General features: G+C 42.2%; 1 protein-coding gene across 2 annotated transcripts in view; it reads left to right on the top strand.

Moving 5' to 3' along the window:
- The first annotated feature begins 12,562 nt into the window (after positions 1-12,562).
- The window catches only part of ctbp2l (C-terminal binding protein 2, like), a 56,229-nt gene continuing 42,390 nt past the window's right edge, over positions 12,563-26,401 (top strand). The window contains exon 1 of one of the 2 annotated variants that reach the window (XM_053341425.1): positions 12,563-12,635. In XM_053341425.1, the coding sequence (XP_053197400.1) occupies positions 12,578-12,635 (58 nt within the window). In that variant the 5' untranslated portion in view covers positions 12,563-12,577. Of the gene's footprint in view, positions 12,636-20,989; positions 22,791-26,401 lie in introns of those variants that run through there. The other variant, XM_053341424.1, reaches the window with a different exon arrangement.

Consider the following 26,401-nt stretch of genomic DNA (forward strand, 5'->3'; position numbering starts at 1 on the left):
TAATAGTTTCTGTATTACTAGAATTATTCGATTATACGCGTATAAAAATGAAAAACAGAGCTGTGGCTACAGATATTTGGCCCTGAAAATTCCATTAAATCATCTGGAATTACAAGTGTAGTTGAAGCAGAAAGGTATAATTAACCTCATTGTGGTACAGTAACTCTGGTTTTACACATTTATAGTTTTTAGTGTTCAAAGACCTGGCAACACTTTTCGAGAGCTCTGTCTTTTTTTTTCCTTGCAGGTTTGAGCATCGGCAACATTAAGTTTCTGCAGTGTTTCATTGGCCTTGGCGCAGACCAGCCAAAGATAAACAGCGAAAAAAGCATTTTCCCTCAGGCCTTGAACACAACTCAGTATAAAGTTGAAGCCGTCACCTTAAATCTAACATGGAAACTATCTCGAGCACAAGTTAGTAGAAAGAGAGAGAGAGAGAGAGAGAAAAAAAATTACTTGTGTTTGTGGTCTGGCAGAGTTGCAGAGCACATTTGTTTCATTTATTTATTTAATTTCAGTTGGCAAGGTAGAGGTGAGTAAAGTTTTTTTTATTTTTTTTATTATTATTTTAACAGTGGGAGGAAAAAAAAGGAGGTCACATTTGTTGGCGGTGATGTGGGAGTCCGCTGATACGACTGCGAGGGCTTTGTGTCAGGAGACATTTTGTGGCAGGCAGGAGAGAAACCTAGCGTTGTGACAAGGGCTTTTCTCTTCTTTAAAAGGCGTGGCGACCTCTTTGACCCGGCGAGTTGAATTGGAGGCCAGCACTTGTTCTCATGCCCCAATGGAGGGAGGAGAAAAACTATCTGACAGCATCTATTTCATTATTGAAAACAAACAACAAAAATGGAGGAGGAGATCTGATTTTTTTTTTTCTCCAGAAAGTGTTGATTATATATATATATGTGTGTGTGTGTGTGTGTTTGGCGTCTATGTCGGGAGCATCAGTCGCCACAGTTCAGACAACACAACTGACCTAAACCCTGAGGCGTTCAGTGTGTCTTCAGTGTGGATACAATCCCATGATTCATCCTTTTTTATGGCATTTCCTCCCAATGTTGTACAGGGGCTATGTGATATCAGGGCCTGGGAGAAGACCTCTGAGCTGCTCCTACATAAACACACACACACACACACACACACACACACACACACACACACACACACACACACACACACACACACATCACATCTTTACGTACCCCATTCACACACAACTATGGATTTGATGCATTTAAATGGCCTATCTAGTTGAGTGCTGATATTATACAGCAGTTAAAGCAGATAAAGCTGATGACATTATATTCATATTAATGGTTTTTATTAGCCTCTTTGATGTTCAGATTGTTGATAAAATGGTGCTTTGATTGGTGTTTGAGAGAAGACACTAAACTGTAACAGATGGCAGCTTGTAGAGCAAAAGATTTCAGATTGTCATTTATCAAGAAAAAAAAAAAAAGAAAAAAAGCCAAATATTCAGTGGTTCCAGCTTTGGAAATGTGAGGATTTGTTGGTTTTCTCTGTTTTTATATCACTGTAAGTTGAACATATTTGAGGTTTTGAACTGTTTGGACAAAAACAAGCGATTTTTGCAGACGTCACTTTTCACTCTGGAAATTTGTGATGGATTTTTCGCTATTTTTTTTTTTTTTTTGCCACTGAATAAATGATAAATTAATTACTCTGAAATAAATATTTGATACATTCATGGATAATGGAAATCATCATTAGTTGCAGCACGAGTGCACGTCAATCATGTTAGAGGGAATCAAACGAAGAGGCGTGTGACATACAGATAGGAGAAAAAATGAGTGGAAAAACAAAGTACAGCAAAAGTAAATGCTGCCGTACAGATGTTGTGTTTAATACAGCTGAGCAGCTAACATCCTGTCATGTTGTGTGACATGTATGAACATGCTGATCAGGCTTAGTTAACCTCAATTTTGGATCAAGATGGCAGTAACTTAATCCTATGATGAAACACTTCTATCACCAGATGTCGACCTGATTGTTTTTATATCAGGTATTTTGGAATTTTCCACTTAATTGCTTTAAACCTGATTGAACTCCTATGACAGATTTTGCAGCAATGTGTTTTCACAGCACTTTCTACCACCATCATCCAAAAATTGGTTATTTTTTTTCCCCCCTTCAATCTGTCACCAATCTCTTTGTCTAAAGTGTAATAGCAGCACAGAGTTAATACTGTAAAATGTGATTTAAGTTTCACACAGATGCCCCCAATTTGTTTCCCCCAGGTTCAGAGAAATGCAGCAGCAGCAGAAACGGCGACACAGCACAGAGATCGCATTTGTTTGAGGAAAATTACCGCACCCGGCAGCATGCTTGATTATCTCCCAAAAAACAGTCATAAAGAGGTGAAAAAAAAACTCAGTATAGTTGTTAAATACATATTAAAAGATTTCTTATACAGCATTGAGGTGATGCAGGGACGCCCTCCATCTCTGGAAAAGAGAGCATGCATCCACACTCTAATCAATTCAGGTAGGGCAGCATTATCTGTGGAGCTGCCACCAGAGCCGCGCTGCACAATAACTCAAGGAGGGCATTTGAGAAGTGTGTGAGTTTGATCCTGTGCCAGGGTGATGAATAGCTGTTTTTTCTCTTTTGTTGCCCATCAGCACTTTTATTCCGCAGTTAATCCGCCAGGCCACTTCCCCCACTGTAATTTTTCACCTTGCTGTGTGATTGTGTTTGTGTACATGGGTGTGTGTGTGTGTGTGTGTTTTCTTCTCTTGTCAATGGAAAGGCTCTTGCACTCATATAAACACAAACACCTGCATCCGCCCCGCCCCGCTGGTATTGGAGGCTGATTTAAAGGTGTGTGTGTGTTTGTGTGTGTATGTGTGTGTATGTGTGTGTGTGCGTGTGCGCCGATAGGATTGACATCTCGTGAAAAGTTAGTAAGGAGTGGGAGCCATATATAACATGTCAACAAGCTGGATGCGGGGGAGATGCTTGTTACCGGGGTGTGTCAGGTGTTAAAAGGATTGTCATGTTGTTGCAGATAATGCAGCTTAGCCACTTGATTTACTACACCGATGGAGGTGAGGCTCTCTGGTCGGACCTCCCCCTGCTGAGACCACATCCACATAAAGCAGGGTGAAACTGAAAAGGCATCCTTTTCTCATTGGTTTGGCCTTCCACTGACATGAAGCCAGCATTCTTTCACATGCAAAAATTGAGCTTTTTGAAAACGCTGTTCTGATTGAGGAGAAATAAGAACACATTTTATCATAGTTAGGGAAAACAGAACTTGTGGTAACTGCTGTGTGTTAATGTTAATTTTCTCTTGGATTACTAAATCACACAGGACTGGTTTTAGCATATTTATTTTGTCAGATGACGTTACAATCATAAAATATTCTTATAAACAATGCAGAGAAGGAATTGCTGTTCCCTTGGTTAACAAGTAGCATTTATGAGCTACAATCCCCTCATTATTTTTACTTGTTAAGTTGTGTGATGACTTAAAATGAAAAATGTATAAATCCAAACTAAATTGTGAGTTTGGCTGTATTGAAACACAACTATATCATGGAGAGCAGGAGAGAACAGGTTGGGTTCGGCCAACCTAAAGAGGATAAACAAGAAGATTTCCCCCTTTTTTGTTGTTGTCCAGGTGTTTTAGTGTGGACATACAACTTTAAAAAGTGAAAAGAAAATGTGGACACTGGTCTTTCTCACATTTTAAGGAGCATTTCAAGCCAGGTTATGGTGGATACAATTTGAGTGGCCGCATTTAGTGTTTTTTTCCCCCCAGGAAACATCTGGCAGTCTGTATTAGATCTCTTTCAGTAGACGTGTTACAGCTCGACTGCACAAACAAACGGTTAATGAGGCGAATGTGGATTGACTTGAAATTCTGTACGCACCTTTACACTCCAGCAGAACCTCCCGACCTCTTCTTCCTTCTCCTTCTCTTGCTTCTCAGGCCAGCTCTGATTAGGGAATTATGGGTCCTCGTGGTCATATTTTAATACAAGCCAGAGCACTTTTGAGCCCCTCCTCAGCTATACGCTCTCGCCACGTCTCTTCGTGGTGGAGGGGCTAGCTGCCCTCAAGAGAGCTGTTCTACATACGGCGAACAAGGAGCACAGCTTCGCGCAAAAGCCTGCTGAGACTCCACACCATTTATCTCTCAGCTGCAAGGTTGGGCCAGGACTAATTGACTGAGCTGTTCGTGTGTGTGTGTATGTATGTATATATATATATATATATATATATATATATAAATATATAAATATATATAACATGTATGTGTGTGTGTGTGTGTGTGTCAGTCCTGTTCCCTTGAAGCATGGTGCATTAGTAGAGCCTGAGATGATAGGATGTGGTAAAGAGAGAGAGAGAGAGAGAGGCCAACCCTGTGTTGTGAGCCCATCAGAGGGGGCTCGGATAAAAAGCTCTCCTGTAAAGTCAGTTATTGGCTCCAGCTCTCTAAAATACGGCCAGTTAAACTGTGCTCAGGGAGCAGAAAAACCACACAGCCAATTCTGAACTGTATATGTGCATTAAAAGGAAAATTCAGGTTTATTACAATGAGGGTTTTTGTCATTATATCAGATATGATGATATTGTACTTGCCAGAGTAATTGCTTAGATGTGTCGACATGGCTAAAACGAGGTCCAAAGGGAGAAAAAACAGAACTGATTAGACGATTAGACCGGTTGTAAAAGAGACGGCAGTTTATTCAGTTTTAAGCCTGCTTGCTTTGAAGTGAAATTGAAAGTGAGCGAAATAATCCAGGAAAACTCTGTGAGCTCGCGACTTGAATGGCAGGTCAAAGAAGTCGGTCCATGTTCTGTGATACGTTTTAACAACAGTTTGGGTTATCATTTTCTCTTCCAAATGCATTTGGCTCACCTGGAGGTTTCGTTAAAACATGTCTGATTATCTCACTGTGTTACTTGCCCTGATGGGCTTTTTGAGATCTCGGCAATTAACTTGAATACAGTGTTATTATTACGGATAGAAACACCGGCCAAAACTATGGGAATAAAAACAAAGTCGTAATGAACTGGAATTATCCTTTAAGTGTTCCTGGCTGTGTGAATCGCCATCCTCGTGTTGTGCAGCACGGCCCTCGTGCTCTTCCTCTGTGTTCCTCTCACCGCTCTGCTCTGGACTTTATCAACACATTGTTTGACTTGGCCTCCTCCCAATGTAAGCCCAAGTACAGCACAGAGTTGGCTGTCTCACCGTCCGCAGGGAGTGAGCTGAGTGATGTGTGTGTGTGTGTGTGTGTGAGTTCGTGGGCACATTCCGGGGGGAGTGGAAGCACCTCATTCTCCTGGACCAGGAAGCTCTGAATCACGCTGGCTCTTCCTGGAAGGACCCAGAGGGAGCAGAGCTGAGCCGGCTGGACTCGGGCAGGCTGTCTGAGCCGGAGCCTGGCCTCTCGCTGACACCAAGCTGGTGGCGAGTGCAGTTCTTACCTCACCCTCGCAAGGCAGGCCACGCCTTCCCTCTGCTCACCAGGTTGGCACGCTGCAGGCGTTTTTCCTGTACAGGGAAGTGTTTTCAGCTTTGGCTTCAGCTGTGGCTTGCACTGATAACCTCAGCCTCTGGAACTTTGAGAAACAAGAGTTTATTGATTGGATGTAAATAGCACAAGGTGGGCTACAATAGCTTCAAATTCAAGGGCTGCCTTGTTTGTATATTTCAAGACTAAATTATCATCACTGATGCCACTAGTTTAACAATTCTGCAGTTTGAAAGCATTTAGCCTGCTGTGATTATAAAGCTAAATATAATTGTGTCAAGCTGTCACCTGCCTACGCTGTCGCAGGCCTTGCTTAGTTCATGGAAATCACACTCTCCCCTGCCTGAGGTGCTGAGGATATGGGCATGTAAGTTGATATTAATAGTAGAGCTGGGCTGGTGCAGCAGGGTGTCTACACCTTCCTGTTTTCTCTTTCTTTGTTTTGGCCCCGCGCTGACAGATTTACCTCTGGAAGAACTCCAGCGTCTGAAAGGGAAAAATGGGCTCCATTGTTCAAATGGGGGCTCTAGTGGAAAGAAAACAGTGGCTTTTTGAAGAAAATAACAAGAGGGTTATAACGGATTGCAATATCAATTGTATAAACAACCTTGTCATTGAGACTTGTGTTTATTATTTCTAATGGTAATTGAGAGTATAGGGGTATTTTTCTTAAGTGTGTCGTTTTGGGTGAAAATGTAAAAATCTCAGTGAGAAGTTTTACTTGCTTTGAGTAGGCTCTCATTTTTGAGTCTCTGTAGAGGCTTTCTGAGCTCCAGCTTTTGATAGGAATCAGCTGTTAGAGGGATGGATATTGCTGTGCATTTTCCTGCTGCACGCTGTCAGATAACTTTAACAGTTGTCTCTCCTCACAATTTTCCTGTCAAACTCCAGGGGGAAATTAAGTCAGGAGAAGTAACTGCTGAAGTTATCCAACTCTATCTTAAAGCAAGTGCTTCATGTTTTTACAGTCCTGGCGAGGATTACCACAAAAATCACATTGAAACATTACATTGACATTCAAATAGGTTGTAGCATCAGCTGGGAAAGAAAGTAAGATAAACAGAGACTCCAGAGCTGCAGTGCTTTTGACAACTCATTGAAAGATTTCATCTAAAGCTTCCCAGAATGAGATATAATTTGTCAGCTTACTAAAAATAACCAGTTAGATAATCTTAATCTTCCTAACTGTCCATCCAATACAGATAAAAATATCCTGCCTCAGACTGCCTGTACTTCAGCTAAAAAACTCAGTCATCACTTCATCACTCAGCGCGATGACTTTAAGCACTGTTTTTCCAAAAAGATGCAACGCTGTCCAAGTATTTTTGGAGTTAATTCCATCTGATGATTGATTAAATCCCTGTGGTTTCCATGTGGTTTCTGTATTTTTGCCACATGCTGAATACGTGGTTAGATTGGCTGTAAAAGATTGTTGTGGTACAGTAAGCATTTATGGTTGCATAATACAATTCAAACAGATCTACATCGACAGACGATTCCCATCTAATCCTCATTTTAATCTTTGGAGCTTTATACTACAATTCATATTTTTTCAGTGTTGATTAAACAGCTGTTCAGGTTTTTTTCTTCATAATTTCTTGACAAATATTGAAATTAACTTGACTTGAAAGCACACTGAGCGCATACCTTCAACAGAGCTGCTCAATTTCATAAAAAGAAATTTGAAAATGATTAGAAATGTGTAATTTGCTTGTGGATCAGCATGAAATTAAATAATTAGGTAGGTAATTAGTTGTGAGATATTGTACCACTGTTGTGCCACTGTTTCACTAGCTGAGCAATAGCTTATGATGAAATAGTAAAAATGGTGTCTTAAGAGTGAAATCCTTGTATCTGAACTAAAAACTAAGCATTGGTTCCCTTGCACTGAATTTCACTATAATCTTTCATGTTTTTGACAAGTTGCAAACAGGCTTGAAAACAACCTGCTTCATTCGAGGTACAATTCAAAGGAAATATATTCAGTGTTTCAAAAATGGCAAGTGCTAGTTATTGTAATTTAAACCACGTTTTTACCCAGCGTACAAACTGCAGCCATCAGAGATTCCTATTTATATTTCTTCAGAACAAAATTATGTGTTTTTGAAAATAAAATAATGATGGTTGAATGTCTCATCAGCACCATAAATGAAGGCAATGCCTGTGTATATTATAACAGCCAGGTGAGAAATAGAACCTAGCCTTGTTATGGGTTTAGTGTGGATAGGAAACATGATCAGTATGGATTTTCTGGATTTAACCAAATGTTTCACTGAGGAAAAAAATCTCAGCCTACATTAAACTAACCCCCACAGTATTGACAGATAACTGACAAGTGCGGAAATGTATTGCTGTTAGGTATCTCCACTAAATGTCAGAACCTGCACTCTGAAGCATCAGAACAAGAGTCTCCCCTTCAGCAGTGAGCCCGAGGCTTCACTAGCACTTCTTCACATCCTTAGAAAGTAGAGTCTTATTGGAGCAGACCTCAAGGCTTAATGTCAGCAAATTAATTATGGATTCACCCAATTAGTTCACAAACTACTCTGTGTTCGAGGGAAAATGATCAGTCCCCCAAATGACTTGTCTCTTCAGTCTTTGCCCCAGTGGGCATTGTGCCTCTCTCAGAACTGTGTGTGTTTGTGTGTGTGTGTAGGTGTGTGTGTGTGTGCTTGTCTGTATGTGTGAAGTGACACACAGCAGGCAGGTAGCCTGACCTTTTTAATTATTCAATCTCTCAAACTCATCCACAGACGCTCTCCTAGCCAGCTCTCTCTCTTTCTGTAGTTTTTAGGCTTTTTAACAATTCTGTCTTATGAAAAAAAAAGAAAGCAACAGCTTATTTTTTCTGAAAGGGAAACTTGGAAACATATGTATTTTTTTTTAACCTTGACCCTATTTTCCTATCATTTTGTGTGTAAGTGAGTAAAAGTGCTTGTGTTTGCCACTGCCGTGCTCAATGGCAAATCCTGAAGTTACTCTGTTAGACTCTGATCTCTGTCCACACATGAAGTGATACTGTAACTGCAACAACTCTTTTGACAGTGTGAGATTGCCTCAGATCAGGAGCCTCCCCCCAAGTGTCTAATAAAGTAAGTAATCACTGCTGTCTAATGAGAGCCTGTCAGGGGCGGTGCTCGTATCTGTTTACCAAACCAAATTATTTTCTTATTTCGACAAAGTCAATTAATCACATCGGAGGCGATCGTGTTAGCCTTTGTCTCTCAGTAGGAAGATGGATTGCAATAACTGTGGTGTCGTCATTTAATTTCATTGTGTTACAAGAAGATGTTGTTGCAAATTAACTCAATTTGACTCTGAGTTTTTCACATTCTCTCATGCTAATGCTTATAGCCTTTGCTTGTGTAATGCTTTGTAAGAGTTGGGTAGAGCTGATTTGTATCATTTATTATTCGACAGATTATTTTTCAGATGAATCAGTGGTTCGGTCATAAAAGCAAAGTAGTAAAAAAAAAAAAAGTAAAATGTCCCTCAAAATTTCCCAAAGGCCAAGATGACGTTCTTTGATTAGCTTAGCTTAGCACAAAGGATAAGCAGAGGGAAACAGCTAGCCAAAATTGCTACTAGCAGATCTAAAACTTTTCTACCAAAACATGTACAGTCCTTTCCTCTGTCTCTCGGCAAGAAAGCAGGTTAAAAGTATTTCCCGAAATGTTAAAAATACTTTATTTAAAAATAATAATGATTGTTGTCAAGTGTTTTTCTGACGCTATTCCATAAGAGTCGTTTCAGCGCTAACTGACACCATTCTTTTGTATGAATTTGTCTCCATCCACGGTTCTGTATTCAAAGCCCCCACTGCTTCACTTCCCTTCCCCCACCTCAGAGGACAGTACTCGGACTGTGATCACTGTGTGTTGCTGACATTGAGGAGAGTTTGTGGACTGTGATTGTCCTCACAGCACGGCCGTCCTTGGGAGACAGAGCCGGTCGTCACAGATATGGATTCCTCCATTTAATGTCTCGGCCTCTCGTGCACAAATGTTTCTCTTTCAATGAGCTGTGGCCCTGCAGACAGGGAGTTTTATCGATCATCTGACTTTTAATGCCTCTTAAATATTAAGATTCATGTATAAGACCTTTGTGTTTGGATTGAGAATGCAAAATCCCTTCCTAAATACCCTTTCAGAACCTCCTAGCTTCACTGCCTGCGTTGTTTCAGTTTTTCATTTTCAGAGAAACTGTGCCAAGTTACATGCATTTTCAGAAAAGCATGGAGGTCATGCTTGGGTGTATTTTAAAAGTCACAGAGGGAGGTTTTTCTTATGTTTGGGACTACTCTGCTTGTAGTTGGCTGAGGAAACAAGGGGTATAAAAATTGGGGATGGGTTGGCCTCTGTGAGGATCTCGTTAGCCTCTGTGAGTGCTCTTTTTCCTCCGCTTCCCTCCCTCTCTGTCACTCTCACTCCCTAAAGTCACACACACACACACACACACACACACACACAGACACACACAGAAGTGGACGGCCCTGGAAGAGAGCCCGGTGATTGATGACTCTGTGAGAGAGACCTCAGAGGCAGCAGCACTACTGAGAGATGGACAGATGAAAAGAGAGGAGGAGGGACAGAGAGAAGAACTGAAATAATTCAAGAAACGGGTTGAGGCCTTTCCTACCGCCCGTTAACATACTGGAGCCAGACTGCTGCCTTGGAAAGAAACCATGGAAGTGTGTGTGTGGTTGTGTGTGTGTGTGTGTGTGTGTGTCTATTTCACATTTGCTAGTTTGCAGTCTTCTCATTTACTGCCTTTGTGCAGGGTACCACCACCAACTCTTCAACAGCAGAATAACATTGGCGACAGGAATGTGTATATCATCACCCTCCTGTCCAACAAAATAGGGACCCACTCCTGAAAACATTGGCTCGACAAGGTTCTGGCAGTCTGATCAAATATTTTAGCTTGACGCAAATGAATTGTCTTGATAACATATCAGACCACATTTCTAACATTTTTATTTATTTAGCAAGCTTCAATTAAGGCCTGACATGAACATTTTTCTTAGAGCTTAGATGCTTGTCTGGAATGTTTGACTTTGTTCTGTGTGTTGCACGCTCTGCTTTGCACTGAATATTGACTGTACAAAATCTTGTTCAATCATAGACATGCCCTCTCCCCCCAGTGTGTGAATGTCCACCTACCTCTCATTGAAGGCAAGAATATCAGCCCCCCATCACGGCTCCCCATCAATGTCAAAAGGCATTAAATGAAGTGGAAAGGGACAACACAGGTTGAGAGAAAATTGACAGAGGAGATGATGTCCAACATACAACCGATGTTTCTCTCTGTTTTTTAGGTCTCCATAGGGGATTTGTCCTTGTGGTGCTATAAAGTGGTTAGTGTATTTTCCCACTATCATGGATATATATATATATATATATATGGTCCTATATGAGAAGAGATGTTCTGATAATGTCACATTTCACAAATACCCACACCAGCCCTGAGCTTCAGACCTAAGCAGCCAATTCTGACAGGTTACACTGACAGCTGAGGAGAAGGCCGACTCAAATCTACATTAAACCCTTAACTTTCTCCCTTCCCTTCCCTTCCCTTTTTTTCCCCCTTTATTCTGACTACAATGAAATGATGAAGACTTCAAGTAATGATTTTGCCCTGATGCTTTCTGGCAGAAAGAAATGTCTCTGTGGTCTCAGCACTTTCTGAGAGAAAAGGCGCCTCTGGCTCTGGTCCTGGACGAGCATGATGTGGCATTTGAGTTTTCGGAGCCACATTTAATCCCTGTTGTTCTACAATAATTGTACTGTGATTCACTGAGATGCTGATCTTTGCTGTACACTATGCACTGCCAGTGAATACATGCATACAGAGCTTGGTTCTCTGTTTTCTGTCTAACAAAGATCTATTTGTACATAGAAATCCCTTCTTGTGTCAGTGATACAGAATTGAAGTCTCATTTTTAGCCAGCCTCAATTTTTAAACTTCTCTAAAACTGTTTTAAATCAGAAATAGGAAGTTTACAGTCATAAATGCAGTTAAAATAGGGTTTCTTGAGGTGCAGGGGCAGAGCAGATGAGCCATGGATGGGGATATGTGTAGTTTTTTCTCCACCTTTGTGTTAGATATTGATTTTTGAAGTTGAAATATTCTGAGCCCAGAGGAGAAAGAGGTATTTGATGAATTAACACTATATTGCACAGATATATAAGTGAGGTAGTGTGCTCGTCTCTGAGTAGATTTTAACTACCCTCTATTGGCTTGAATGTGTCATTACATGACAGTTGGTCAACCTTAAGGTGCAGCACATCAGCACAAGAGCGCAGTTTTTGTCAGATGATAAATCTTTTCTCACAAGTTCTATCAGCTTTTATTACATTTACTCAGATCCACCTTTTGTCAGATGAATAAGTATTGCTATGCTTACTTTTAAATGACTATGAGGGGGGAAAGAAAGGAAAAGGTAGATTGCTATTTGTCTGAGTCAAGATACCTCAAATGTCACTGCGATCAATAAGGAATGTGAGGAGTGACAAGTTAGATGGAGCTGCAGATGAGTGCTTGTCAGCGAAAGAAAACACACTTAAAACAGGGGAAAAGTGGAGCTTTTAGAGCATGGAAGCTTTGTCACTTTTGGAGCAAATGGGGCACTTTGTCACCCACTGTGTGTATGTATGTGTGTTTGTGTGTGTGTGTGTGTGTGTGTGTGTGTGAGATTCACTGATTTTCCGTATATCTATTGCCTGCAGCTTCCCCGGCTCTTTGTGAGCAAGAGGCTGAGTGACTTTGTAGTCAAGGACTCTTTAATGTCTTCCCGTGTCAGAGTTTTTTGTGCTTGTACATCAGTAATGTGTGTGTGTTACAGTATATGTGTGCGTGCGTGTGTGTGCCAGCATTGTGTTTAACCAGGTTGTTTCCGTGCTTGTGTGTCTTTCTTGCAGGTGTATGTGCCGAGGCGGTATGCCCCGGGGAGTAGTGCCGACAGTGCACTAGGAGTCTGAACCTTGTCAGTATTTGTGGCTGAGGAGGAGAGGTCCCCTGACGTGCCAAACTGTACCGTGCCGTCCTGTGCCCGTGCTGTGTTTTACGCCATGTCCCTTACTGACAAACACAAAGTGAAGAGACAGCGGCTGGACCGTATTTGTGAAGGTAAAAAGTTGTGTGTGTGTGTGTGTGTGTTTGAGTCTGTCCTAAACTTTTTTTTTTTTTTCCCCTGTTACTCATTCTCGCATAGAACCAACACTATTTAGCATTTTCCAATATGTGCGCCAGCGGGGCTCTTACAGTTGATCTTATTTTTTTCAAACGTGATGTCGGATTTTATAGTTCATTAAACTTGATCTGGGTGTGATATTGATGATTGTGTTTTAAGCTCGAGCGCATCAAATCAAGGGCTGTCTCTTCACGGGTAAATTGTCTGATAAACTTTAGGAGTAAAGTGTGGGATTATTATGATGGTTAGAAGCTATAATTGTTGGAGTTGTGCTTGTTGGGAAAGATTTTAAGGATTGTCCATTTGATGTTTGTGACCAGTTATGCAAAAAGACAAGTAAATATCTTCTGTAGGTTAAAACTGTAGTGTTACATAGTGTTTCAACAGTGTCAGTGACTGTAGTCTATACAATTTCTGTCAGTACTACTCACTGCAGTGCTATTGAAACAGCACTATTTATGTAACATTGATGTCTACAAATAATATTAGTTTCATTTAGCTTGATATTGCAAAAATAAATCCACGCTTTTGTTCTTTTATTCCGCTTATCGACACTACACAGGAGCTATATGTCCGCTGGCTAACCATCCTTATTGTTATTAGCACAACCCTAAGACCTATTGATGATCAATACTTATTGATTGCTATAATTTTCTCCTGGCACACAGCACATGTCAGATATCACAGTAACCAGTGTATAAATGTTGACCTCAGCAGCAAACAGTCATCTGGCGGATGTAAATGAGATTACTGCTTTACTGTGGCCTGTCTGTGAGCCGGTGTTTTGTTTGTGTAGGAGTGTCTGCCGTGTGACTTACGGTTATGGAGAATCTCTAAACATCTCAAGTTAGATTACCAGAGGGGATTGAACGCTCTCTGTCCTGTCTCGCTTGTTTGGAGGCAGACAATTTTACACCGTGAACTGCAGTGATTATTAGACTTCAGGTTGTGGATTAGAGAGCGGCGGTGTTTGTATCGAGGGGTCTGAAGATAGAACCAGGAGCCCCCTACTGCACACGTAGCTGCAAAGTCAGCCTAGGCAACAAGAAATATACGTCTTTGTGTGGGTGTATAAACTGTGTCTCAAGTCGTGTGGATGTGCATTTTTAAACCCACTTGTTTGGCTTTGCCCAGTGTGTGCTCGCATGTGTGTGTGTGTGTATATGTGTGTGTGTGTCTGTCAGACTGTGTCCTGAGGTAAAATCATTTCCTCTCTGCTGTCTGGGTCCCCGAGAGGCTTGTTAAGCTGCTGGGCCCTCCTGGAGCCAGCGCAGGGAGAGGCAGACATGACTGCAATGCTGGAAAATGAAGCTAGACGCACCATTACCCCCAGTGCCAGCATATTTGTTTTGCAGCATGATGTAAGCACCTCAGCGTTGTGTGCATGAAATGAAGGACATATGCCGTGCATCCTCTGACAGCCCATAGTTAGGCGCACGAAAACCAAATCTGAGTCCTTTTTTTTTATCCTTTCCACTGCTGTAGAAAAGTCATTGTGGAAGTAACTTTTAAAGCTTTTGCATTAGGAGAATACGATGCAGCAAAATTGTAACTAATTGTTCTCTGTGGATGAAATTTGGCTTTGAGTTTAACCACAGTGTGTGAGTTAAAAAAACCCACACACTTTATTATTCAGTGAGTGGTGCTGTAACAAGGATTTTTAAAAATAGACACCAAAAGCAAGCCACGACTTTTTTTTTTCACATTTTAAAAGATCTTTAAATTTTTCAATTGTATCTTCTTCTATTCTAAGTTCTATTAATTATGATGATGTAAATGCTGTTTTAAATGTGGGTAGTTCTAAATGTAAATTCATTTAATTTAGGACTGCAACTAACAATTTCATTATCCATTAATCTATTGATTATATTCTCAATTAGTCGATTCATGATTTAGAATATTTGATGTAAAGAAGATGGTAGAACATGACATTTGAAAAAACAGGCTGGAACCAAATATCTGACATTATTTCGGCTAATCAGTAATCAAAATATGTGCAGATTCATTTTGACCTGCAGCTCTAATAAATATTCAATTTTTGCCTAAAACAGACATATTAAAGCCTTAAAAAGTATGTGGTAGACATGTATAGTCGTAGAATTTAAACTTTTCATCAGGTTATTAAACCTCTAGCTATTCCCAGAAATACAGAAGAAATGTACCCATGTCAACATATAGTAAATGTATGCACAATTCATATTTAGCACTAGCTGCTGTGTTCTATTGGTATGCATTACATTACAAAACTCCTCACATGTTCAATACAAAACCATAAATGACTGAATGACTTGTTAGTTTCTATCACAGTTTGCATGGAATCAGTAAAAAAAGAAAAAAAGCCAAAACCATATCATCAGGATGCAATTCCACTGAAAGTCGATTAACGATATTGAATAATCGCTCAGCCCTACAGGAGGATCATGAAAGCAGTCATATTTCACAGCACAGGTGGAATCGTTCATTGGTGGAAATCCTTCCTGATTAGAGCTGCCGTCTACATCCAGCTGTTGCATTCGTGTGAATCAGACAGCTGAGGTAGTTAGTCATTCCTGAGGGAACAACAGTTAGTCTGCTCTGCTGGGCGTGAGCTCAAAACCCACAAGAGACGCACAGAGAGACGGTAACAGGTGTTGCTGTGATGCGTGCAGAGCTACTTCATGGTGAGCGTACCTGCTGACGTTCCTTCCCACACACATTTGCGCGGGCACACACACAGACACAGAACACGCGCACACATACACACTGCATCTCCAGATGGCCATCATACAGGATCAGTGAATCAGTCCTCTGGCGGCCATTGTGAGGGCATATAGGGAAAAAAAAAAAACAGCTTGTGATATGTGATTTGTTCATGAGCCAATGACCAGGCAAAGTTGTCCCACTGATTGCATGTAGCAGCGTGATAAGGCTGCCATGGCGATTTTCTCTGCGCAAGGAGAAAACACACATGAAGCAACGCTCTGTGTTTTTTTTTTTCTCCCATCACACGCAGGTAAAATCCTCACAGGGCTTATTTGGCTACTGTCAGAAAAGTAACTCATCTTAATCCAGGTTCACACTTCAACCAAGCCTGCAGTTGGCAAACAGATACAGACCAGATGAAGCCGTGATCCGTGCTGTCTCTCCTCAATCGCTTTGAAGCGGAAATCTGGAGCGTTCCCTTTCAAAAAACGTCTGCTGAGACCACACTCGTTTCTGCACTGTCCAACAGAGCCTTCACCTTTTGTTTCTATTGTTTTGCTGTCACTGAAAAACAACTCTTGCTGTCCAAAACCGTTTCCAACACCATGCAAGGTGTAAATTGTAATTTTTTTTTTAATATTAAATCATTGCCCAAATTGTTCATTCTGGGATGCGTGTTTTACACTGGAATTAGAAGTGCATTATCTAAGGAACCCCGGTGGCTAGATGACAAGGCTGATTAAGCCATTAAAGTCCTTGATATGTATTTAGCATAATCTGCCCTGTCTGCAAATAAGGAGGCAGGGAGCTGGTTGCGACTGTTTTTATCAAAAGCGGCTAGTTAGCTCAATCAAAGCAGCTGCTGGGAAGCATCAGCTTTAATTCAGTGTTATTAGGAATAGAGAGGAGCTTTCTCTTGCTCACTCTTTCTCTCGTTCTGTCTCTCTCAGGGGCGAAGAGAGATTCATTTCTGTCATCTGAAGAGATGAAGAGTGATCTGCCATGGCCCATGTTTCTGCCAGCCTCAGGTCTTTTCATGTTCTCAGCTTAATTTGAGCTGAACCAATGTTTATCATTCTGCAGCAACTGGGCTGAGTGGCTGGGAGGGAGGACAGTTGCTAGTGGACTGCAGTACAGTTTCCCCTCTGGGTTGGATTAGAGCCGCTCTAATCTTGTTAGATAATATTTTAATCAACATCTGTATTTTATTAATGTTGTGTTACATGACACTTTATGGTTGTATAATTAGGGATATAATTTAGCCACATTGGTTGCAGAACAAAAACACAAAAGTAGTTAAGTAGTGAATTGTAATTTCAAGTGATGATAATATTTGCTTAAAAGTCATAAGCTGTGGATAAACAATATGACTTAATGCTGATTGACTGACCACAGATCTAAACATGCAACCAGCTGTTTGGCTGCTCTTACCAGCTTTGGTTTACTTGGTCAGAACTGAGAGAAAAGGAGACTGTAACAATGCAGATAAAAAGGAAAACTTTGGTGCTATGTGACGACTATGAGCTACATACAGAGTTTTTTAATTGTTATTATTATTTATAAAGCTGCCTTTAAATAGACAGGTGTGTATCGTACTACCCCTGTCTTATCTATCTATGCTATGACTAGGGTTTGTTTATTTTTGTACCAGCAGCAGTGAGTGGCAGGTTAATGATTTGTGCTCATGTGATAAAATAAAGGCTGGGTATCAAGCCTAGAATCGAAATAAATGACTGACTTCAAAGCATCCATGTCACAGAGAATTGAAAGCTAGTAACATCAAACCTTTGGTCACTGATACTTTATTTACTGATATGAAATAATCATTTTAAGCTGTATTTTACTGAGGGATTTTATAAGGATGTTGCACTGCTGCTTGGGTTATGCCAACATTAAACAGTGATGAATGAGAGGTTGGACTAATTTTGTGATAAAGAGTCAGTACAGTCTTCAGGTTTTGTCAAATAAAAAGTGAGGGAGGACATACCAACCTTTTTGTAAACCATTAACACCACAGGGGATGTGCTTACATGCCGTATTAGATTTTTAGAGTTCAGTGTGTGGGTAGGTTTATCCTCCACTAAACCTCTGCGACACAATTGTAAAATACTGTAAAAGTGTTCTTTCGTTTAACGAGAATCTTTTCATCAGTGACGTGGAGGCAAATTGCATTTTCTGTTCTATCCTTTCTTCCTCTCTCTTCACTCTTCTTCCCTCCCTCTTCTCTCACTCAGCTGCAGACTCCTAGTCTCTCCAAAAAGCAAGCGGGCTGTCGTCTCTCCCTTCTGTCTGCCCCATCTGTGATGCAGTATGGGCCACTGGCTTGATAATGATAGGCAGGCGGAGCGTGGGGCTGTGCACGAAGCAGAGAGGGAACAAACCAGCCCGCTAAAATGGAAGACAAAACTCTAATCAGTTGCCTCACCAAGTCTACCAGAGGTCTCATCCTGATGATAAAAGGTTTTCTGTAGTGGCTCGCGCTCTGCCCCACGTTCCTCCCACCAGTACAATGAAACAAAACTCTAATCAGTTGCCTCACTAAGTCTACCAGAGGTCTCACCCTGATGATACAAGGTTTTCAGTAGCGACTCACGCTCTGCCCCACGTTCCTCCCACCCATGCAAATGTGTGACATGCTGTGCCATATACCACAAAGATGGGAGGTGGTAAAGAGGCGGAGGACTGCATCTCGATAACACAGCAGATGTGAACCCCCTGAAAGCCATTGGACCAGAATTGGTACCATGTGTTTTTCTTTCCTCATCGCCCCTCCCTCCTCTCTGTACTTGTGTTAGAACAAGAAAAGGCCCAGAGGCTCGTTAAAACTTTAATATACTGTACAATCACAGTAATTGAGTAGAATTTTCAAGTTCTTCCAGTCATGGTTTTAATTTATGAAGTCCCTATGAAAGTTTAATGGATCAGCAGTTGTAGAGTCGCAGCTATCTAAATCATTCTGCAGCTATCTCTCTCTGTGCTGCCTGCCAAGTCCTGCCGTTAGCGTCCTGTGCCCTAGAAAGATGGCCAGATTGCTCCAAAGGCATGACTGTTGCTGGACGTCTGTTCAACACATTGTACCTAGAGGTCTTTCGCAGAGCCGTACATTTGGCTGTGAGCTAGAAAGCTGAGTGTTGGCTTCAATTCTGATGCTGTTGACCAAATATCCACTGTGTAAGTTTGGGGTTTCTTTTCTTATATTGTATTATTCATGCTAGCAAGTACAGGGTCCCTGTTGCATGATGAGTGTAATATAGCATGCTCACTTAATTATGGAGCAGCTCTCATGAGAGGCATATCAGAGGATGCAGACAAGATGAATTTGGTACCCTGGTTTCTGTAGCTTATGAATTGTGGGGAATGTAGCAATTTGCATGGCAGGAGATATGATATACCATATCCTTGCTGTGGTTTTAGCAACACTAGCCTAACCATACTTGAGATGTTTATTATTGTTATTAATATTTTGTCAGGAAGCGGGGATCTGAGTGACACACGGCCCTGGAAAGAGCTTATTAAAAAAAGTTATTGTCTGTGATAGCTGTAGAGAGATACAACACAGTGATTAATGGTGTGTTTTACAGCTGACAAAAAAGCACAAGGGGACTCAGACCTGGGAGGACAGCAGTGAAAAATCACTGCAAAGAAATTGCTAGGTGTGCTTTACCTATAACGAAAAAACCATCCTTCAGATGCATCATCCTGGACCGCTGAGGGCCGTAGGGAAAATTAAACTTGTGCATTTTTTTTTCTTGTTGGTTTTGACCTACTTAATGTTCTCTAAATCATTCTAGTTTGTTGTTATTTATATTCTATCATATTCTATCATGATTGCATCACTAAAGCTCTAAAATGAAATAAGCTGGTTATAGCATTTTCCTCTCTGACTTGACAGGTACTGGGACAACTTAAAGAGGCGCAGTGCTACAGCAGTCTCTCTCACTCCTAAATAAAATTAGCCCATCTCTGTCACGCTGTCTCTGTGTCTCAGCTTCGTGAGCATCCAGATGATGTCCCTGGCGACTTGCCTCACAAACTCTCCTTTTAAACCTCTGTTGCCTATTTCAAAGAGAAATAAAGTAGAGAATAGAAACAGGCTGGCAGCCATCTAGATGTCACAGTCCAGTGCAGTCCAATCAAATTCCCTGTCTCGTCCTATCCCACGCTGTCTGTCTTAAAGTTGAAGTCAAAGCTGCCAGCCTTCTGCCTTATCAGCTTTTTTCCCATCGCACACTTATCAAAGCTCCCTTTTCTTGTCCTCCTGCCGCTTTTTTTGTGTGTTTACATTGCTCTTGTCACGGCAGGTAAACACCAGCAGTTATCTCTCTGATGGCAACATCTCAGATAAGCCACATCTGCTCTGTTGTACATCTGGTATATGTATGTTGCAAAGTACAAGTGAGGGTGAAGTGACGGGAAATAAGACTCAACTGGTAAAGGTGGAGTTCTTGCTGATTGAAGTCTCCTGAAGTAAACATTCTTATACACAGCATTGCCTCCTTTTTGAAACAATCACAATCATTCTGATTTGAAAGGAAACAATAAGTCGATTAATTAATTAACAAGAGATTATTCAATAACAATTCCGACAATTGCTCATTTATTTCATTCCATTTTATTTAACAAGCAACTATTCCAAACATTAACTGCTTCTCAAATGTGAGTGTATGTATATATGTCAATCTTTACTTCCCCAGTAGAGGAGGCTGTTCATTCTCCACGCTTCAACTGGAGCATCTCATGGCCTCCTAGTAGCCACTGGGTTAACCCTACGTAGTACATCTGTGTCTGGCCTTTACAATCAACCCCCTCCCCATCTCTCTAGGGACATGTTACAGCAAGCAGTCCCCAACCTCCCCAGTCCCTCAGGGAGGATCCATTCATGCCCAGAGGGATGCAGGCCAATGGAGGGTTAGCAATAACCTCTAAGCACAGTAAACATTGTAGCTTTACACTCCGTGAACACATCCAGGGACATCAGCAGCATGCTGACTGTGTACACTATCTGGTTCAAGTGATGTCACAGGGGGTAGTGGATTTAAGAAGGTTTTAGTTTGACGCTAATCCCCATGTGGTGAACACTGTGGATGAGAGGACTGTCCCTGCCAAAGGCGTACATCAACCCCATTGGATTAGTGCGTCTCGTCCCCTCCTCCATTCTGCTGGCATTGTCCAGCATGTGTTTTTACCCCGATTTCGTGACCCTCAGTCTTAGTTTGGAAAGTAAGCATGATGCCCAGCACAAGCATGAATCCTGCTGTTGATTGGAGTTGAGCCTCGTCCTAAAGGTGTGTTTTTTCTGTGTGTGTGTGTATCCATATGTGTGTACTTATGTGTTTATCATGTTGTGCTTCTCTCTTCATGGATTTCTAATGTTTCCAGAGCTGAATTATTTAGATGGTTGTCAGCAGGGAGCTACATGATAGCCCAAACTTAAGGGACAGGGGAGGGGGGCTCTACAGCTGCAGATCAGGTAAAGGTATGCTTCACCTTTTCCCCTCTCCTCTCCACTCCTCCTTTTTTGATGAAGGTGAGTGTAACTGGAGAGTCGAAACACAACACCCAGGTCTATGTTGGGCTTTTATAGCCGTCCTCCTTATTGTCTTCACTGATGCCTAACTCAAGTGAGCAGTCGCATTTTGGTGGCTCTTTGGGCCAATGTGGTCCTGAATGGACTGAAGGCCAGATAGACGGGGCTGCAAGGCGCTGTCACAACTGTGGCGTCATTGCAGGGCGTAGGAGTTCTTTGGCGCTGGTTGGGGAAGACGGTGGAGTGTGGTTTCACCATCACCCAGATCTTGACAAACAGGATCCAGTCCTCCAGTCCTCCATGTACAGGCAGATCCAGCAACAGGAGTTACTGAGGAAGAACTCTGTGCCCGATCTGAACAGCAGCCTGCACCTCAGAATGGCAGGTCGGGTCTCTGCGCCACCTCAGGATTATTACCAGCCTGATGCTCCTCCATCTAGTCAGCCACCTGAAGAGTCTGGGTTTTATAGGGATAACCAGCACCTGCTCACCAGATCAGCCTCGCATTATGGGCCCAGCCCTGAAGGAGGGAGGCCCTCGTGGGATCAAGGACAAGCCAGGGCCACACCTTCCGTGTTTGCCTCTGTTTCTACACATACCCTTCCACCTCCTCCCCCTCCCCCACCTCCTCCGCCACCGCCTCCCCCTCCCGTTCATGAGCTGAGCCGTTTGTACAGGGAAACTCTGGGATCTAAGATGATCCCAGACGCCCAGCGTATTGGTGGCAGCTCTTCTTGTCCTGCAGTCCACGGGGTTCAACCCCCTCCTTCTATTTACGCTACCGAGCCACCGTCTCTGTCTGCGCGCCAAGCTTATAATAATATCAACATCTTGTCCTTGGACCCCCGCCAGCCAGCTGCCACCAATTCAGTGGTGGACCCAGCTTCTCAGGGAATGGACGGAGCTCTCCCCCGGGCGTATGGAGCTATAGCTTCCCAAAGGCTGCCTTATGACCCAAACTATGACCCCAACTCAGCAATAGTGGCTGCCACAGCTGGAATGCCCACCAACCTGCCTCATCACCATCCCAGTGCTGCAGACCCCAAGAGGATGGTGGACCCTTCATTCTTGACTTTCTTACGAGCTGAGGGCCTGGCTGAGAGCACTATCACTCTCCTGCTGCAGCATGGCTTTGACTCTTCCGGCATGCTGGGGATGATGGAAGACCATGATGTCCGCTCTGTGGCCCCTAATTTGGCCCAAGCTCGTGTCCTGTCCCGTGTGGTGCTTAATTGCAAGACAGGTGCGGCAGGACCACGTACCCGATCCAACAGCTTCAGTCATCGCAATGACCTCTACATGCAGCCCCAGGGCTTGAGCATGGACCCCAACCTGATGCAGCACCCCCCTACCACCATCCAAACTGTGTCCCCCAGGATGGGAGAGTTTTTGGGAAGAAGACCCAGCAGCGCTCCATCCCAACACCTCTTGGAGACCACCACCTACCAAGGAGCTAGGCCACTGGCAACTGGAGCTTTTCCAGTCAGTCCTGTTGGATATAGCACTGCTGTGACTCAGGGAAGACCCTTCTCCTTGTATAATGCCCATACCGGCCTTGCCATGTCTGCTCTTGGACAACAGCCTCCACCAGCCCCAGGCACCCCTGGAGCGGCGCCCAAAACCTTCTCTGGTTCCTACTCCCCCATGGAGCTGATGAAGAGAGCCCCCAACCTTCCTCCAGCATCGCCAATAGCTGCGCCAAGCCCCCTACACAGCCCACAACTTCTGCGGAAAGGGCTCAATACTGCTCCCGAGAGTACCATTGTTCCCGTTTCTTCTTCTTCCACTCTCCAAGTGCAGAACCTTAACAACACCAAGATGGTAGGACGCCGCACTGGTCCACCTGTCATAGTCTCAACCATGGCCACCACACCTGACACAAGTAATGTTAAACCTCACCTTCCTCACTAATTTCTTAAACCTCTCTCCCTTTATTCTCTGTCCTTGTGCAGTTCAAACCTTTCTAACAAGTGCTGTCAGTTTGTGATTAGCTGTTGATTTGTTCTTTTGCCCCTTAATATGTATTGTAATAGATTATGTGGATAGTGAGATTTAATTCTGTAGTCTTTTTTATTCAGGTGAAATATAATATTTATTTTTGGCATACTTAAAAAGATCAGACAATCTTTTTGAATGGAGGAGTAGCATGTATGATGCATCTGACAAGTTAAGCAGCTTTGCTCTGAGAGGTCTTTTTTTTAAATTACGCAACTATTTATACATGTATTGCAACAGAGTTGTGTCATATTTGCCGGAGGGAATCCTGTCTCATCACCAACTTGAAACATTTTTTATGAGCAACACTCCAGTTATTGAGGTCAACATTTTTTGGTCTTTTTCTCTCACTTACTGTAGTTTATTGGTCAATCATTTTGAATCATGGATTTGGAGTTGTTTTGTAGCTCCACCCTCCTGTTTCACGCTATTTTGTACTTGGTTGGTTTACTGTAGTGTTCACCAATGTTTATTGTTAAATATTCACCGCAACCAAACCATTTGGCAAAACTTCCTTGTCAAATACAGGGATAATGTGTATACATTTAACATACATATCTGAGTTAGTAAATGAGAAAAATACATGAACATCCAGCTTATCTCATGTAGATAAAAAACTATTTTCTTGATACAGAGTTGCTGTCATTCTATTTTACACTGTACTCTCTCCTAATCAGGGCTTAAGTGCCTCAAATCCAATTACGCTAATTGGATATATAGTTGTACTATAATAGGTAACTCTTTTTTATGGACACCCTGTTGTTTGTTTGTAGTTCCGGTTACATTACAGTTCAGCTTTAAAGTTGTTTATGTGTTATACTTGAATCAGACATTAGGTACATGGAACAGATATTTCCTCGCTACTTGTTAAAACAAAATGTTATTTGAAAGTATGTTTGCTCTTCTCTGTATAAATTCCACTCACTTGCCAACATTTTCCAAAATTCCACAGTTGAATTAGTATATGGGAGATTAAGATGATGAAAAATACATTTACACTTTTATAGAGAGCTAGCCATAAAAGAAATGCTTCACCTTTAAAGGTCTCATAATTGTGCTGCTGCAAACAAATATGGCAAGACCAAACATGTCTTTCTTATTTGTTTTCTACAGTGGTGCTTTCTTATTAACCACATATTCCGGTGAATGTATTTGTTGTTCATCTTCAGTGACCTTACAGAACACATAATTATGTAGATTTTTTTGTGAAACTTGTTTGTCTCATACGAGGTTAACACAAGTACGGTGGCAGCTTTTTCTGTTCTGTTTACCATGAATTCTCCAGAGTAGTATCATCACAGCTTATTTTTATACATAAAGGACTTCATTCCTCCTTTTAACAAGTTGATATATTTCCCTGCTGATGAGAGCTGATTAGCTTAGGGAAGAACTAAATCTTTTAACCTTGCTTTCAGCCAGTAACTCTGTATCCTGCCTGCCTCTGTAATGGGTCTGTGGGCTGCTGCACTTGTTATAGAGTAATGACTTTTATGAAGTGGCTTCCCATGTGTTGTCAAGGAAATAAGAAGCGAGGTGCGAGATCTAGAGGAGGGGGAAGGAGCTGTGGGGGGAGGCTGGGTAGGAAGTCCCTTTTCAAGCTTGATGCAAGGTCACAGCAGCAGTCATTTGTCCCCCCCTCAAATACACTTTTAGCAAACAAACTCATTTGCATGTAGCTGACATTTGTTGCTTCAGTAACTTCATCTGATAATGGGCAGCCCTTGCTGACGATGGGAAAGCATACTTCTTAATTGTGTGTTGCTAGGCAACCTAGGTTTTGGTGGTAATCAGAGATAGATAATCTTCACATTTAAGGAAAGAGGAAAAGTGGAGCCCTGCATGCGGTGTTGCACATTTATTTTGTGCACTTGTTACCCTTTTTTGAGTACCCATTTGCAGTTTGGAGCTGGAGAAAATTGAGTGAAAATAATAAGATGTTGCCGGGCATTTAATGAAAACATTTCTCTTACTTACTCCCCCCCCCCCCCCCCCCCCTCTCTCTCTCTGTCTCTCTCTGTCTCTCTCTGTCTCTCTTTCTGAGCAGTGTACATCTCAAGAGATTGCTTCTCATTTTTTTGTGCAAAGGCTCTTGTACACCAGTGAAGAGCATCTCTTATTGCATGCATGGTGTTTTATGTTCAAACATGCATATTGATGAAAGGTTGACACACTATTCCTTTTGCACGTACTGAATAAATTGGTTGCTCTTCCAATACAAACCAGCCTTCTTTTTATCATCTTACATCAAAGTGTATATTTGCGTATATAGTCGTTAAGGCATCCACATTTCCATATTGTTGAATTCTTATTTATTCTCAAAGCAGAGTTTTGAAAGCAAATATGTGAAGGTATAAATGTAGAAGGTGCATGTGGGAGGGCCCTGCTGGTGTACTCCTCTCTGCTAGGAGCTGTGTTGGTTGGCTAAAGCCATAAGTAGTGTTAATAATGGCATTAAACGGTTGAGTCGAGCTTAGTTGCAACAGTTACCCTTCCACCCAAAGTAGGGAGAGCTCCTTGCAGCACCCGCATTGGCCATGGAGTTGTCCGTCAGTGCCATCCCACAGAGCGGCACAGGTGGGTAAACCAAACTTCAATGTCACGTGAGGCGGAATAGCCACCCTGCTTGCTACTAGAGGCGTAATTGGCTTGTAGCCTGCATTGTGTGCGTGCTCAGTAGATTAACTAAGGTGGACATTTGCATGTTGCCACACATGCCGGCACGTGGTTTTCTTGTGGAGATAATCCACAGAACATCTTCAGCTGTACTTTTCTGGGCTGGAGAATTAGGAGGCTGTGTGGTGATGTGTTTGGGGGGGAGGGGGCAGGGCTTGTAGCTTGCACAATGGAAGGGGAACAGAACTTGGCAACAGTTCCTTGTAGCCATATGGGATATGTCAGCTGACATATTCACCTGTATAAGTTTGTTCTCTCGGTGACACTGCCCAGGTTGTATTCGTTGCTTCCTGAGAGGTTAGGCAAAACATGGCAGATCCTCTTTTTTTCTCTTTGACAGGAAGCCATCACTGTTGCGGCTGACAGTTATGTAACCTCCCAGTGCATGGCTCCCGTGGGGGCCTGAATGGGATTTTAATTTCCCTGCCTGAATTTGGAAGGACATCCACGAGGATGCATGCCTAATGTGCTCTCAGCTGTCCTTGGCTAAACTGCTTTGTTCAGGTGTCTGACATTGATTTCAGTGTGCACTCCTGCCTGTTTTCCACAGGCTAATCGGAAAGAAAACATTCCCTGTGTGACCGTCTGGCCTTAGACTTTGTTTATGTACTTGCTTGTATTTTTGTGTGTGTATAAGAGACAAGGTAGTGTCTGTCTTTCTGCGTAGTTTTGATTATATGAGGGCAAAGTGCTTATATTTAGTACACATCTACAAAGTATTTGTGTCTTTTTAATATACAAACTTCTTGTGTGCATTTATGGACAACCCACAATAACTGCTGCTGTCCCCCACTATAATACCACACATACACGCCAGATGTCATG

Source organism: Scomber japonicus, chromosome 20 (assembly GCF_027409825.1).
Source record: "Scomber japonicus isolate fScoJap1 chromosome 20, fScoJap1.pri, whole genome shotgun sequence".
NCBI classification, from domain to species: Eukaryota; Metazoa; Chordata; class Actinopteri; order Scombriformes; family Scombridae; genus Scomber; species Scomber japonicus.